The sequence below is a fragment of the Pinus tabuliformis genome, chromosome J (assembly GCF_031772625.1).
Source record: "Pinus tabuliformis cultivar Carrire ecotype Pingquan chromosome J, CPIR1, whole genome shotgun sequence".
Lineage (NCBI taxonomy): Eukaryota > Viridiplantae > Streptophyta > Pinopsida > Pinales > Pinaceae > Pinus > Pinus tabuliformis.
This window is the reverse complement of record NC_142295.1, coordinates 984,000,310-984,017,900: the sequence shown is the minus strand read 5'-3', so window position 1 is coordinate 984,017,900 and position 17,591 is coordinate 984,000,310. Positions and strand designations below refer to the sequence as shown.

Below are 17,591 nucleotides of genomic sequence, written 5' to 3'. Positions count from 1 at the left end.
GGAGCAGTCATTTCCAACTTCGAGATTATTGTTTTATCACCTGGGTCCTTTCAAGCTTGCCATTGAGGCAAGCCTAGGTGCATTTCTCCATATTATTGTACTTGCTCCATTTCAATGATAAAATGGCTCAGCTGGTTCTCACTTCTGGAGTTTTAATAAGCATTTGCTGATTGTTTTTATTTCTAGTGTCACAAATCGATTTTATTTTACAAATCACTGTTCATTTAAGTTTGGGACAGTGCATAGGGAGAGCTAAGTTCATCTATTTTAGAGAACATATGGGTATAGTGGAGAACCCTTTCTAGTAGCAGGGACAGTAGAAAAGTTCTCAATTGCAATAGTATTAGCAATAACAACAACATCAGATCAGTCGCAGCACAGGCAATGTTGGCAGCAATGCAGAATGGCACAATGCAGTGTCAGCAGCAGCACAAATGTAGAATAGTTCAGCTACAGGGTTAGTAGATGAATCAAAGCATGCGCGCAGTGGTTGATGGACAATGAGAGTTAGTTGTATCATAGTTGTCAAACATCAGCAGCATGAGGTGGTTTAGGCTACAAACTACAGATTATTCATCAAGATAGTGAGTATGATAGTATGGAGAAGACTGGAGAGAACACCTTCCTCGCTAAGGAGTGTTAGTTTTTGGTAACAGTGGACACGTATTCTAGACTCTAGTCTCAATTTGTGTTGGAGAGGCTAAAGAACACGAGATCTCCAAAACCCAGAAAAACTTTCGGGAAAAAACACGTAGAGACCACTTAATTAAGTTAATTGACCAATAATTAAATATTTCCTAAGTCTAACTTAGGAAAATTGAAAATTGATTAATTAACAATAATTAATTGAGTAAGATCAAGTAAGCTCTAGAGACTCACACAGATCGAGTCTCAGATGATCTTAGCCATTGATAACGATTTAATCATGGTCGTTGGTGATCCAATGAGAGATTATAACAACAGGTCTATGGTTTGAGGAGAGAACACATCAAAGAGCAATGTATCCTTGGCAGATCGAGCTATCCAGTACGGTGATTCAACAAGGAAGTCAGCTCGAGCCAGTGCAACAGTGTCTGAGGGAGCAACAACAGAGTTACGATAGATATTCAGTGTTGGAAAGCCAGCAAAAGAGAGGCCGCAGTATTTCTTCAGTGAAGTTGCGCAGAAGCTTCAAAAGGCCAGTTCGATTCAACTTCACAGGAGATCAATTCAGGGGCTAGAGGCCAGGAAAAAATCTAGGAAGCCAAGCGAGTTATTTCCAGAGGCAGAGTTAGGGAGAATGACAAATTCCGAGCATATCCAGTGGAAGTGCAAGTAGAGTCTACGCAAGCACTACGTAGAGGCTCACGCAGAGGCAGTTCAAGCAGCCAGTTTCGGAGCTGGGATCAGTTGTAGAATGAGACAATTTGTCTCACAAATATATTACTTAGATTATTTGCTGGAGGATTGTCAGTTTGGCATCCAGATTATTGTACTTAGATTTTGCTGCTGCATAATAAAAATAAAGCCTCATCTGCTGCAGCAGTTTTCCGTTCAGGGTTTTTCCGAGGATTGTTAGTCCAAAAATATTGGTGTCATTTTTATTGTGTGTGTGCTTCTATTTTCTCAATTCCAACATTTTATTTAGCTTCCGCAGAATTTATTTGTGAAGAATCGCAATGTGATTTATTCGGTATTAATCAGAAAATTAATAAACTGCTGACCAGTTAGAAGAATAAATTCCAATTGTTGTGATTCGAGTAAATTTCACACACAAATAGACCCTACAAAGACGGGCTTGCAAAGGACGGATCTATCCTCCTTTTCGATGGTCTCTGGCTCAATTGCTCCACACAACAGTCATAATCTCTATACGACAGTTGGTGTTTTCACGGTCACTTCTTGTTCAACATGTTCCCTACATGCGACACAATTGGCCCAATCACTGCTTGACAGCTAGGGTTTTCGTGACCTTTGCATAGTTGATGAACCTTTCAACAAACAGCTTGCTTCTCCCATACATTTGCAGCATGCATGAATAGACCTCTGCACACTTGGTGATTGTCTCAAAAAGTGCATCCAGAAGTCGGCTGTTTAGCTTTAATACCACTTGCTGGTAATTAGGGCCCGAATAAAATGTTAAATGCAGAAAAACAATGACACAAAGATAACCTAGAAGCACTCAAACAACACTAAATTTTTTACGTGGTAAAATCCTGATAGTGTATCAAGGAAACATCCATGGGGCAAGGTATGGTATTTTATTGCTCAATGAATAAGATTACAATTAGGTTTACAACCAACATAAATCTCTCAGGCTACACAGATATATCTATCTTGGCACCATTACATTTGTTACATGAACCAACATAAATCTCTCAGGCTACACAGATATATCTATCTTGGCACCATTACATTTGTTACATGAACTGCCACCTGTTATACAAACTACAAAACATTTACTTGAAGTAAATTTTATTTTTCCCAATTTCTTTTAATTGTTGTCACGAATTCTAACAGCATCCATGTAATTATTGCTTCAGTATTCAAATTGTTTCTGTTTACAGAAAAAAACTACAGCATGGGAGTGGACAAAAGTTACAAGAGGTCGAAACTCGGAAACTAAAAGTAGATGGCAAGTTGGTTGCATTACTCAGAGCATGTCAGATGGAATAAAGGAAGTTCCTTGATAATTTCCAAGAAATATACTTGACAAACATTCAATCTAAGATTCTATTTATATTGGCCATAGGAACTTAAATTAGTCAGCTTATTCATCCTCTGTAATCCTAACATTGTTGGTTAAGCTGCCAGTTCCTAAAACCATCAGTTTAAACAGGTCCGCACAATACACCAGTAAAATGTTAGATCCTGAAGGCTGACGGTGGCCTTAATATTGTTTATGTTCCAAATCGCATATAAACATCTTAATTGCAATTATACAAGCTGTGCCAAGAAAATCAAGCGTGAATAGTGTGCTTAACAATAAGGCCTGGTTCATCAGAGAAATTCTTAACCAAAATATGGATTTTGCTTGGATATTAGTTTAGTATGAAAATGTGAAATATAATGATACAATGACAGCACTGCTTTTAAACTCATCTTCCAATAGTAACTTCAATGATTCAAATTCCAATAGATTGGTAAATTCTATGTTCTACAAGTATTGTGGAAAAGGAGTTGGTTGCAAAGACGCATACTTCGGTAAAATATAAGCTTTTCTTCTTCTGGACAATGCCCATTTGGCCCGCAGCACCCTCACAGCTTCTTGTCGTTTTCCTTCTCTGTTAAAACCAAAAAACACAGTCCTGAAGTTCACAGCACTGGGGTGAATACCAATTTCCATCATTTCATAGAGTAGTTCCAGTGCCATTTTTGATTTACCAGCCCTACAAAGACAGTGAATGAATGTAGAGTAAGTTTCAAAATCAGGAGCAGGCCCTTTCTCCTTCATGAGATTGAAAGTATTCCAAGCATTAGACATTAGGCCCTCATTCATATACCCTCTAATTAATGCTGTATATGTAACAACGGTTGGTTCACAACCAGCTTTTTTCATTTCTTCAAGAAACCATAAGGCTTGCTTCGATTTATTTTCCCTAAAGAAATGAATAATCAGAGCAGTATAGATATGAACAGTAGGTAAATAACCTACATCCCTCATACTGTCCAACATTTCTAAAGCCTTACTTACTTGACCTGTTCTTAACAAACCAGGGAGAAGGCTACCATACACATATTCATCAATGACACATCCCCAGTTTTTCATTTTATCCACCAATTCTAGGGCCTCGGACATTTTCCCTACCCTGGAGAAGCTTTTTACAAGTATTGAATAAATAATTTGACTTGTGAAACACCCTCTTCTTTGTAAATCATCAGCACATTTTCGAGCATCTATCAGCTTTCCTTCTTCACACAAACTCGTAAGGAAGACACCAGAAAGGGATTTGTCTGGCATAAAACCAGCATGTAACATCTCCTGGAATACTTGCATTGCTGCCTGTATATTTCTTCCTTTCTTTACGCAAAGAAACATGATTAAATATTTATATGTACTTGCATTAGGCTTGCAGTTATCATCCTTCATCTCTTTGAATTTCAGCAAAGCAGCATTTGTCAGGCCTGCTCTACCATACTGAGTTATAATGATAGTCCATGTATTAGCTGTAATAGGGCAACCTTCGCTCCTCATATATGCTAACAGGCCTCTCATATACCTGAAATCTTTTGCACTGCCTGTGATTTTGATGGCCATGTTGTATGTGTCTGTAGTATGGCAGTAGCCAGACTGCTGCCCGACCCAGGAGAAAAATCTTAGCGCAACATATCCATGTTTCTGGCAGCTGTGCAAAACAGCAATCACAAGAGATGGGGTGAAGGTCACCTCGCTTTCTTGTAGAGCTTCTTCTAGGGAGTGTTGATTCTTGTTGTTTAAAAGAATTCCACGGATTTTCTGAAAGTCATAGTCTGCATAGTCTCTTTCCAATATAAATCTTGCCTCTACATTAGAATCGGACTGCATTTGTTTTGGACGATTCTTAAGCAGAACAGCATGGCCATCTTTTAAAAGCTTCTGGTTGTCTTCATCAATAGCATAGTCAAGATTGAAATGTGGAACATCAGTCTGACTAATTCTTGTTTCGGCCTCCTTTTCTACCTGAACAAGATTAAATGATTTTTTAACTCTCGTCACTTCAACAACCTTGTCTCGCTTCCCTTCATTCTCTAGAGACTGAACAACATTTTGGAAGATCCTGGCACCGGGATTTATACTTCTGTCCTTCATCTCCAACAAAAGCTTGCAAGCTTCCTCTGACTTACCAGCTTTACAAAGCTCTTTGATGAATATAGAATAGGTTTTCCAAGTGGGGTTTAGTCCCTTGCTTTTCATGGCATTGAAAAGCTCCCACGCTTCGGAAATGTGGCCCTGGCTTACCTCCCCAGCAATCATTGCTGTGATCATTACAACATCAGGTTCACGACCACATTCCTGCATTTCCTCAAAGAGCTTAATAGCCTCTTTGTATCTGTTTTCCCTGAAAAGATGCTGGACCAATGCAGTGTAGGTCGAAACAGTAGGAATGTAACCTAGTTCTTTCATGATATGCATTGTTTCAAATGCTTTCTCCAACTGGCCTCTTTTCAAGTAACCATCGACAAGGATGCCATAAACATTTTCATCAGGTGTGCAATTTTGCATTTTCATGACATTGACTAACTGCATAGCGTCATCCATTTTTCCGTTTCTGCACAAACCTTTAATTAGCATGTGGAAAATCTCGGGCTCAGGCAAAAGGTTTCTCTCCTTAATCTCATGAATCAGTTCAAGGGCTTCCTCAATCCTCCCTGCTATACAATAACATTTCAAAAGACAAGAATAAACTTCCTGCTCGGAAAGATGGGCAAACGTCAACATCTCATCTCCAAGTGCTCGAGTTCTCAAAAGGTTTCCTTGTTCACACCAACATTTCATGAGAAGCCTGTAAGTGGGAAAATCTGGGATCGGATTTTCCGAAAGCATCCGCTCGTAGAGTTTATTAGCAAGATCAATCTTTCTTGCCTTGCAGAGAATAGAAATAATAGAATCATATGCAGTTTTATCAGGTCTATTGCCAGAATTCTCCATTTCTTCAAAGGCCTTCAGAGCTTTAGCGACCAAATTAGCCTTCCCATATTGGGATATCAATATGGTCCATGTTTTTACTGTCTTTGGACATGACTCTTTATCCATGTCTTCCAACAATCGTTTCACACAGGAAAAGTCCTTCTCCTCGCCCGCAACGTAGATCATTGCATTGTATGTATCAGAAGTGTGCCTGTAGCTGGGCTGAAGCTTGACCCAATTGAAAAACCTGAGCGCCAAATGACTCACTCTCAAGCATCTCCTCACAACCTTCTCCACAATCACGGGAGTGAAACTAATGTCACAGCTTTCCAGCAACTCTTCCATGGGAATCAAAGGATTCTTTTCTTTAAGGATACTTGTAATCCTATCAACATCAGGTCCTAAAACTTCATCTTCTGTGAATGTTTTTTCAATTTTCCCGTGTACTTCTTTAAGTCTTGAATTGATTGAAGTTTTAGATAAGTTGTTAGCAGCTCCATTTTTGTTCAGAATAGCTGTGGGTTTGCAGCCTTTCAAGCCCACGACACTGTATTTTCTAAATTCAAAACAAGCATGACCCGATCCCCGATCACTAAAAACCAAATTCGGGTGAAAAATAACTCTAACCAGGACTTGAATCCGCGAGACACTGGAAAACCTTGAGAAATTTGAGGTGCCCTTCACGAATCTCCACAGGAACCTCATATGTGATTCCCCTTTGGAAAAGAGATATGCACACTAAGCAGGTCCGGTATCCGCGAGACATCACAAACCCTTGAGAAATTTGAGGTGCATATCTTTTTTCCGTCGGATCCTTATACTTCATTCTCCTCTGTAAAATAGATATGCATTAATAATATCCCTAAAACCCTTGTATACCTCATTTTTAAGGTACGGGCTTAGACCTTACTGTGACCTAAAACTCCAAGCAGCTAAACTGACCAGAAAGTTGATTAGAGAAGTCCAGTGAACGAGCATTCTATGAAGAAAGCCTACGAATTTAACCCATTTTCATTACCGTTTATAATACAAGAAGTTAAAGGACATTCGTGGGTTACAAAAGCTTATGGATGCCCATCATCGTCATAAACAAAGCTTGACATGAGAAAATCCTCGAGTGTCTAAATATTATGTAGGGTTTCCCATTCTTAAAAGGTTTATCTCGTGTCATTTATATATTTACAGTCTTAGTCTTGGTTATATATATCGAAGTGAAGTATTTAGGTTTATCTCGTGTCATTTATATATTTACAGTCTTAGTCTTGGTTATATATATCGAAGTGAAGTATTTAGGTGGTAAGAGAGAATAAATTATTTTAACATTCACCAAGCTAAAAATAACTTGTGGAACAGATTATTTCTTCATCTGTTTGATGTATTAGGCCATTTTTCTATGAAGCTTCAAAATAAATACTCTTAGCTTTTGAACAAACCCTCGCTAAATAAATTATTCCAAGAGCTAGCTGCCAGCATATCTGCATAACTTTCCATGTTGTCTTTGAAGGACTCACATTTTAAAATGAAATGTTTATTTCTATTTCCACTTTTCCGGAAGAACAAAAAATGCATACTCTTTCCTCCAACACTTCCTTTGGCATTTTCCAGTGCCTTGTTTCACAACGGAGTTGATGAGAATTAGTCCTTAACTGAGCAATAAGAATTTTGGCTCTCCAAGAGATATTGGCCTCTATGTATGCTTTCGGTTGATGACCATGAGTGGGATTAAACACTTCAATATAGTAAATTTTTTTCTTCCTAGCTCCTTATTCCAAGTACGCTTGTGGGACTTTTTCATAACAAAAGCTTTTATCTCTTTGTTGTTTATGGGACACTCGTTCAAGCAAATACCCCATTTACTAAACCATTTGTTAGTTTGTTGCATCCAAGTTTTTTTTGCTCTTGCACAATCTATCATTAAAGACAACCTTAGGCCATCAACCCTCTTCCATTTGCTCAATTTTTTTTAAATACCTTATGACCCGCACCATAGCAATTGCTTCAATAGGAGTAGTCCTTGTTTCACTTTACAAGATATCATAAGGAACTGCACTTTTAATCTTAAATTTGTTTGTAATCAAACGCTTCTGAATTTTCTCAATTTGTCTCCACTGCATGTCGGATGTACTGTTAGCCCATAGTTCACAACCATAGAGAATCACCAGAATCACTAGAAGCCCAAAAAGAGTTTGAGTGGCTTTCCAGTCCTGTAACTCTACCTCTCTACACCTATTTTGAAAAGCATAAAATGTTTTCCAGGCCCTCAAAGTTCTTTTCTTTCTACAACCATTTCAGCGTAGATTTTTGTTGAAGTCAATTCCGAGGTATTTGTAATCAGCAACCTCTTCTAGAATGTTGCCTTCAAAGTAGAACTTATGCTAGTTATGTTTTATTTTCATAAAGAATACCACTACTTTCGTTTTGCTGATATTGACTTGCATCCCCACACTTCTACAAAAAAAAATCAAGAAAGATATATATATATAAGTTTAACAAACGGGTAAGCCGTTAAATGGATTAATGATTGATAATGTGCTGAGAAGTTTTTTTTATCAGTATAAATCTATTTTAACGACTTATTTACTCATTGTCGAGAAGGATCAAATTGCAAACTTGAATAGTAGTAAATTTTCATTGTTTATATTGTAATTTTGAATATTTTATCATTATTAATATTTTATATTGAAAATTATTTTTTGAGGACATGACTTAGGTATGTCCCTCATACTGCGTCATACTGGTAAATTTTCATTGTTTATATTGTAATTTTGAATATTTTATCATTATTAATATTTTTTGAGGACATGACATGCTTAGGTATGTCCCTCATACTGGATTGTAGAATGAGCCTACACGGTTTTTAATTATTTATTTATATGGTTATTTAATTTTTGTTTTTGTTAACATTAGCCAAAATTATTTTTATTATTTTTTGAGGACGTGACATACTTACACATGTCCCTCATAGTAACTACTTAGACATTTTCCTCTTATTAACAAGTAACTACATTATTTTATCTTTAATTACTTTTTCCTTTCGAGCATTGAAATATTTTACTAAGGTAAACATTAATACACACATAGTAGAGAGAGAGAGAGTTCATATTGAAATATATTAGTTAATACTAATATTCATACAATTCATTTAAGTTTTATATTGATTCGAGAGGCTCATTCTACAACCCAGCATTGATTGAGCCTAATTGTTAAGAGCATGTGTTTCCTCTTAAGAGGTCACAGGTTCAAAACCAGAGGGGGTAGAGTATGTATGCCTTCGTAGACGCGAGAAGGTGGGTCCCTTGTCCCACAAACAAGGGGCTCTCATACACCAAACCAAGTAGAATGAAAATGAAATACTGGATTGCAAAATGAGTCGATTTTTAATTGTTTATTTATATGGTTAGAGCCTCTAGTCGATTTTTAATTGTTTATTTATATGGTTAGAGCCTCTAGTCGATTTTTAATTGTTTATTTATATGGTTATTTTATTTTTATTTTTTTTGTTTGGGTTGACATTAGCGAAAATTATTTTATTATTTTTGGAGGACGTGAATGTCCCTTGTCCCACAAACAAGGGGGTCTCATACACCAAACCAAGTAGAATGAAAATGAAATACTGGATTGCAAAATGAGTTGATTTTTAATTTTGTCCCACAAACAAGGGGGTCTCATATGCCAAACCAAGTAGAATGAAAATGAAATACTGGATTGCAAAATGAGTCGATTTTTAATTGTTTATTTATATGGTTAGAGCCTCTAGTCGATTTTTAATTGTTTATTTATATGGTTATTTTATTTTTATTTTTTTTGTTTGGGTTGACATTAGCAAAATTATTTTATTATTTTTGGAGGACGTGAATGTCCCTTGTCCCACAGACAAGGGGGTCTCATACACCATACCAAGTAGAATGAAAATGAAATACTGGATTGCAAAATGAGTCGATTTTTAATTGTTTATTTATATGGTTAGAGCCTCTAGTCGATTTTTAATTGTTTATTTATATGGTTATTTTATTTTTATTTTTTTTTGTTTGGGTTGACATTAGCGAAAATTATTTTATTATTTTTGGAGGACGTGAATGTCCCTCATACTGAATTATAGAATAGCCTTGGAAAAAATTAATTATTTATTTATATGGTTATTTAATTTTTGTTTTATTTTATTTTATTTTTGTTTTATTTTTATTATTTCTTGAGTGCATGACTTACACATGTCCCTCATATTGGATTGTAGAGCCATGTTAACAACACAAGGATCAAATAGATTTGATCCTGGGTCTGTTCAGGATAACTCTCACCAGTTACCGATTATCCTAGATTCAAACAAAAACAACGAAGGGATCAAATTTCAAACTTGAAAAAAGATTTACACGTCAAGAGATTTAATCCCTTATATAGTGGTAATTTTTCCTTGTTTATATTGTATTTTTTAATATTTTATCATTATTAATATTTTCCTCTTATTAACAAGTGACTACATAATTTTATCTTTAATTGCTTTCTCCTTTCGAGCATTGAAATATTTGATTAAGGTAAACATTAATACACACATAATAGAGAGAGAGAGTTCATACTCAAATATATTAGTTAATAAGAATATTCAAACAATTTATTTAAGTTTTATATTGAGATATTTATAGGTGAAATAGATTTTTTTCTTAATTACTTTATCTCTATAAAGTTATATAAACTTATATTATTTAAGATAAACATGGAAACTTGAAGAGTGAAAGTGAAATATCAAAGAACCAAGCAGAATGAAAGTGAAATACTGGATTGTAAAATGAGCCTCTAGTCGATTTTTAATTGTTTACTTATATGGTTATTTAATCTTTGTTTTTTTTTTTGGTTGACATTAGCAAAAATTATTTTTATTATCTTTTTTAGGACATGACATACTTACCCCTGTCCCTCGTATTGGATTGTCTCCCTCATACTCGATTGTAGAACCAGTGTAGATCCATGTTAAGAACGGAAGGATCAAATTTCAAACTTGAAAAAAAGATTTACACATCAAGAGATTTAATCCCTTATATTGTGTTAATTTTTCCTTGTTTATATTGTATTTTTGAATATTTTATCATTATTAATATTTTCCTCTTATTAAGAAGTAACTACAAATTTTATCTTTAATACTTTCTCCTTTCCAACATTGAAATATTTTATTAAGGTAAACATTAATACACACATAATAGAGAGAGAGAGTTCATACTAAATATATTAGTTAATAAGAATATTCAAACAATTTATTTAAGTTTTATATTAAGACGATTTTAAATTATTTATTTATATGGTTATTTAATTTTTGTTTTTTAATTATTTATTTATATGGTTATTTAATTTATGTTTTTTTTTTTGGTTGACATTAGCTAAAATTATTTTTATTATGTTTTGAGGATGTGACATACACATGTACTGTAGAATGATCCTCTAGCCTTAATGAGCCTCTCGACGATTTTTAATTATTTATTTATATGGTTATTTAATTTTTGTTTTTTTGTTTTGGTTGACATTAGCTAAAATTATTTTTATTATTTTTTGAGGACGTGACATACTTACACATGTCCCTCATACTGGATTGTAGAATGAGCCTCTCGACTCAATGATTTTGGAGGAAAATCTCTCATTTTCAATAGCTCTAAGCATTAATTAGCACCCAATCCAATATGCAAGTATTATTAATTAACATCTCGATGCTAATTGGCGAGGACAACATGAGGTAGCCTGTTCCTCATCCCCATATGCTTTCGCAAGTTCATCCATGTTAAATCAATGCACATATATGAACCCTTGCATGAAATATGCGATAATGTCGACCTTGCCACTCACCTTGGGATGTCTTCGAATGATTCGTCTTGGATTTTGTTGGCTCTAGAAATTAGTAGTGACTTTAATATTGTGTTGAAAATATTGTTGTTATTGATATCAAAGCCAAGGGGCGACTATATATGTTCAAGATGAAGATTGTTGGAAATATTGTTTAGATACTCAATGTTATCTATACTCAGTTTGGATACCCTATCTTTGAAGGCCTATTTACTCTAAGGACCTGTTGAAGCCCCCAAAATCGAGTCTACAACAAGGGGGATACCTGCCCGGTCCGGACCTTGGTTGGCAGCTCCTTTTCCGTTTGGTATAGCGGGTCCGACTGGGGATATGGGACCAGTTTCCCAATTTCAGTGTGTGTGTGAGAAAGATGGATATTTCTGTTTCTAACAGTTTCTAAATGAAATACTTCTAATCTAATAATAAGGAAATTATATTCTAATGACAGAAATATGTAAATCTACACTAACCCGGGGTGTGATCTTTCTTCTATGCGATCTAAAATGATTTCAAACAACAACTGGTAATAAAGATCATTCAGCTGTTATGAGAAAAGAATTCAATAAAGATGAACCACTTCGTATAAAAAGTTAGACGAAACAATTGTGAATAACATATCGCATAATGAGCTATTCATACACTAAGCATAAATAAATAGCTATCACCGTACAAAAGTGCCAAATGATAACTCAGACATTCATACATTAATATATAAATAACTGAACTGGAAATCACTTTAACACAAGGCAGAAATAGTTAAGAGATAGAAATACCATTTATAACTAGTCCTACTCATGAGCTTCAAGTGATCACGATTTATCTCTTCTTAATCAAATATCCACTAAGAGTACAAAAGTGAAACATCAGTAGCAGATATTAAATGCAAACGTCAATAAATCATGTTCCATTCATTCATTCATCAAAACCTCCTCAGAGGGTACAGAAGTGCATGTTCTGGGGATAAGTTTTTGATAAATTTCAGGACCCTTCTCTAAATGCATGAGAAGGATTTAAATACTACTAACTAAATCTAAAAATAAATTATTACAAAAATGTAGGATGCGGTTTAAATGACCATCATCTTTTCATGAAAATAAAACAAAATTAAAGCTAAAATTAAACTACTTCTGTTTTTGGTCCTTGAAATCGCACGCATGTAGCATCTGTTTGAGAAGAGTCGGCTAGCTGACTTCCACTTTTAGCTGAGCTGAGAAAACAGAATCGATAAGAGCTGGTGCCATTTTTTCGGCCGAATTGATAATACACTTAACAGTCATCCACTGGATATGTGGCTTTACCAAGTAAGCCCAGTAATAATCCCAGTTCAACTTGGTTAACCCTTGGATTGCTTTTGCCTTTTCTTGAGCTCTCTGTTTCCAATCTGCCTCTATCGTTACTTTCTTGCAGTTTCCGGAGCTTGCAGGTGACTGGGCAATTAGCAGCTTGCCTTTTCGAGCAATTTTTCTCAGCGATGCGCGATTCGCGCATCGGAAACTGCCTCCGTTTTTTTATCCGGGTTTCCTTGATGTGTTTTTCGCCTTTTGCGTTTTTTTCTTTTAGTAGATATAAGGTTCAAAATTTGTAAAAATAATACTTCCGTAAGCTTTTGACCCTAAATTTTAAACTGTCTATTTCTGATATTAATGTTGTCCAGTACCCACTTGACCATGTCGATGTATGGGAGAATTTCGGGCCTTGCTGCTATCCAGTGTAAGAATGAGCAAGCTAGCTCTGTAAGGGATGCTTCAGAAGAACCATTTGAGCCCGCGGTAGTAGTAACTTCCATTACTCTGGGATTCTCCTCTTCGAGCAGATTATACATGCCTTCCCACATAGCTATTCCCGCATCTCTGTTGCAGGCCGTGTCTGTATACAAGGGTGCCATCTCCTTTTCCTCAGAGCTTGGAGATTTTCTTTTCTTTCCCATTTCAACTTGCGTATTGCTTTGTATTGGCCTCTGTCCTCCGTTCCTGCAATTCACAAGTGAAGTGAAAATGAATGACAAGGAAGGGTGATGGGAAAGTTTTAAATGCCGCAGACATACCAAGTATACCACCTTACATGAAATTATTCTTTGAAAAGCACGCACCCATATTCCATTATAACTGGCAACTACCTTATTTATTAGCATTAAAGCGCATAACCAGGTGTCAGCTTAGGGAAAATACTTTTTTCTTGAATAACGTGCCTGAAAGATCTGCGATGAAGCAATTTTGCGATTTGCTTCGCAGCATCGCAGATCGCATCATCGCAAAATCGCAAGGTTGATCGCTCATGACAGCGCATTATCGCTTTATCGCGAAATCGCAATATCGCAGATCGCAGGAATGTTATGTATGACAATCTTTGTTAACCTATTTTCTACGAAATGCGATCTTGCGATCGGCGATATCGCATATCGGCAAAGTTTAAAGTGTTTCATGTTAGTTGTATTTGCTGGGTGCGATGCGATACTATCGTGTATCACGATCTCGCAATATTGGAACTTAGGCTTGTAAGGAGGCATCCCACTATCTTTTTGCGATGCGATTTTCCTAAGGAAAGATTTTATCTTACCTTATCATAAAACTTAGATGTTTTTAGGTTTTCAAAGGAAGATTTCCTAAGTTTATGATGGTAAGTTTTATTTGAAAAGGAAATTTAAACACTACTTTGATTTTTTAGTTTTTTTACTAAGGGTCCCCACTTATTTAGTATTAGGAATAACACTAAATAAGAAGGGGGGTTGTTGCTGGCCACAACAGGACCTAGCTCCAATGGGGCATAGGATATATGGTTGAAAAACTTATTTTGAGATCTTTCCAATAGTATATGGCACTCCCTCTAACTCTATACAAATGAGGAGATATGAAATGTTATGTCAAGTTGGCCCATCTAATTTTACAAGTCAACCTCATAAGAGAACACATAAAATGATCCAAGTGGATATTGGTGGCCACCCACCTATTCCACTTGGACCCCCACCATTTCCTTTCAGCTTCCTTGATTGTAGTACAACTTACTATTTTTAGCAGTTTTTCGGGTCCTAAACTTTCGAAGTTGTTTTGGGAAAACAGAGAGACTAGAAAAGTGCCAATTTGGTTTATTCATTTGTTTTTTGACTCTTCATGGAGATCTTTGAAACAAGGTATTATCATAGTCAAACGGAGATCGTATGCCAAAGTTATGACCCTGGGAAGTTGATGTTCCAACCAACCCCAACGGGACCCACAAGCTTTTGGAGCTTCATCTCCTAGGGTTAGGTTTTTGGATGTTTAGGGTTTCCCATTGTTTCTCAATGATAAAAAGGCCATCAAGCCTCATTATAATACAATTCAGCAGGATGTAGCCGCCACATCTCATAACAGAGATAAGCTACCATCGTCCGTGCTAGTTCATTTCCATTTTGCTTGTAAGCATCTGTCAGTTCTTTAATATTAATGAAATGAAGGTTTATTTCTACTACATCTCTGTGTTTATGTTTATATCTATATTTTGTTGCGTTCTTGCATAAGTTTGGATTAGTGGTACCAGAGTGCTCTGATATTTCTATGTTTTTATTTACATGTCCCCAACGAGGTCAAGGTATAAGGAGTTAGGTCTCGAACTGGTTGAACCTTTGCAAGACTAGTCTCCCAAACCTCGATGCCCTCCCATGGAGGAAGAAAAGAAAGACGAAGGAGCAGAAGATCCTTACAAAATATTGCTTGAGGAAGCCCTCGAGCGACAGAGGAACGCGATGATTGATCTGAAAATCACTCCTGAGTGACCTCAATTAATTAAATAATGAATGAAGGTATTACAAACTCATGTGCTGGTGTGTGTCTATGTTATTTTGGGCAACGTATCGATCAGATTGCAAAATACACAGACACAGGAAAATGGAAAACAGCAGAGAAAAACGGTAAGCAAACACAAGAACACAACAATTAATAAGGAGTTCACCCTATCCTCTAGGGCTACGTCTTCAGTCTAGCTCTCAGTGGTGGCATTCTTTTATTGTGTCTTTAAAGAAGAGAGTTACAATGAGGAGCTCAAACTGAGTCTCCTGAAACAGAATTTCTTAGCAGGGTGGTTCTTGGATTCCCCAAGCCACTAGAGTGCACACACTCTTTTCCTTTCTAATTCTTGACCCCACTGGTCTTTAATGGAAGGAGCCCAGTGTGATGCTCAATTCTCGACAGTCCCTCACAGGGATTGCTCGATGCTGCCTTATGCTATAAGTTAGCTCGGCTCTCTGTCTTTTCTGCTCTTTGCTTCACTGTCTCTTCTTTTCTCTGTCTTCGTTCTCTGTCTTCCTCTCTTCGTGTCTTCCGCCCTGTCTGTTCATGGCTTTAACACCAAACGATCTCATGACTGCTCTATTCCGCTTCCTTCCTCCGTCGGATTTCCTGCTGTTGTTCACTTGGAATTCCCTGTCCTCTGCGTCATCATTAACGGCTCACAGGGAGTAGCCACTTGTCCTCTCACGAATTGTGCCAACTCTTCCTTGTCAGTTTGGTTTTCCAGTTACACTATGGAATGAGTCATCCGCCATCTCAGCGATCAAATCGGACCTCAAATCCTTATATATCGCGACTTAATCCTCTGTCAAATCCGGTTTCTCCATCGGGCGCGATCTCAGCTGTTAGATCTGGAGCCCCTAGATCTGACGTTATTCACTCATTTTGCGCGGTTGACTTGCTCAACCATTAGCGATCGATGAGCGGCAGTTTTCTCTCTCCTCTACCTGCCACGCATTGGGCGCTGAGTGGAATCGCTCGTATTTCTCTAAATCTACTTACCTCCCAAGGGTGCCCCCCATATACTGCTGGTTTTGGAGCGTGGGTCCCGCCTTTCCTTTAGCGCTTTCCCCATGGTTCTCCTGGCTTCCCTGCGACCGAACACTTCAGGGCTTTCCTTCTTGAGGGGTTTTGCCCAGCGATGCGCGATCCTGGCTTCGCAAGTGCCAGTTTGGCCTCCTGCGCAGTCTCCATGGGCCTCGGTCAGCACGCTTTGACCGAGGTCCTCGTCGTTCCTTGCTGGCTGCCAACTGCCACTATTCAGAGGTCTTCCTGATCGCTCTGTGCTCTTGAATTCGAAGTTTTGTCCTGATTGATATAGTCATGGTGCTTTGATTATTCTTCATGGATCCAATTCGAATCACGGCCTTCCCACTGAAAATGTTTTTGGACCACCAAAATTTGGTTTTCAAGCATCGACTAAGTGAGTGTACAACTATCTCACTTGTCCAATCTCTATCCACTTTGCACTGCTCAACTTTGAACCTTTGAGCCCAATTCTGAGGTACTCAACATCTCCTCTAAGCGTTGTCCTCACCTTCCTGTCCCGAACTGCGTCCTCCTGCAATTCATTAAGATATACAGGTAGTAGGTCATCAATAGAAGGCAACTAACTCTGCTCTTTGGGATCCTCAATCAGTGAAGGTTCAAACAATCTCAAGCAATCTGCATTTACGACTGAGTAGATGTGCATGTAAGCTGGTAGATCAAGGCGAAAATCATTTTCCCCAATTTTCTCAAGTATCTTGAAAGGTCCATACCTTATAAGCTTTAGCTTTTTACCTTCATCTTGCATCCTGTCCTTGTTGATGTACAACCAGACTTGGTCACCAACTTGAAAACTATGCTCCATCCGATGCTTGTCATGCCTTGCCTTGTATTTGGCTTGGCTCTTTTCCAACTGTTCCTGTATTGCCTAGTGGATCTCCTGGATTTGTTCAATGAACCTAGTTGCCCTGTCCACATCACTATGTCCCTCAACTGTGGTATCATCACCAAAGACAAAATCCAAAGGAGACCTTGGTGTGAAACCAAAACAGGTCTCAAAAGGAGATCTTTGTGTAGAAGAATGTTTTGCTCTGTTGTAAGCATGCTGCACATAACACAAATGCTCATCCCAAAGCTTAGGATGTTTGCTACAATATCCTCTGAGTAACTGGATCACTGTCCTATTAACTACTTCTATCTGGCCATCAGTTTGTGGATGAAAAGTTGTGCTTTTCTTCAGTTTGGTGTCCATCAGTTCCCACAGACTTTACCAAAACTTCCCCACAAATTGGATGTCTAGATTAGATACAATGGAAGTGGGTAATCCAAAATGAACCCATACATGTTCAAAGAACAACTTTGCAGTTTGTTCAGTTGTAATCTGCTTATTACAAGGTATCAGAATACACATTTTGCTGAACCTATCCACAACA

At 37.2% G+C, this 17,591-nt stretch overlaps 1 protein-coding gene across 2 annotated transcripts; it reads right to left on the bottom strand.

Moving 5' to 3' along the window:
* Positions 1–2,832: 2,832 nt before the first annotated feature.
* LOC149230153 (uncharacterized) lies at positions 2,833–6,683 on the bottom strand. 2 transcript variants are annotated; one of them, XM_089378868.1, is made up of 2 exons: positions 3,788–6,683; positions 3,236–3,368 (listed from the first exon to the last, which is right to left on the bottom strand). In XM_089378868.1, exons 1-2 carry the CDS (start codon positions 6,290–6,292, stop codon positions 3,360–3,362), a joined length of 2,514 nt encoding a protein of 837 aa, XP_089234994.1. In that variant the 5' UTR covers positions 6,293–6,683; the 3' UTR covers positions 3,236–3,359. The 2 variants fall into 2 exon arrangements, with proteins under 2 accessions (XP_089234993.1, XP_089234994.1); XM_089378867.1 differs by having other exon boundaries at positions 2,833–6,682.
* Between the last annotated feature and the right edge of the window lie 10,908 nt (positions 6,684–17,591).

Coding starts and splice junctions, on each gene's coding strand:
- LOC149230153 (XM_089378867.1), bottom strand. CDS start 6,292: ATGAGGTTCCTGTGGAGATTCGTGAAGGGCACCTCAAATTTCTCAAGG.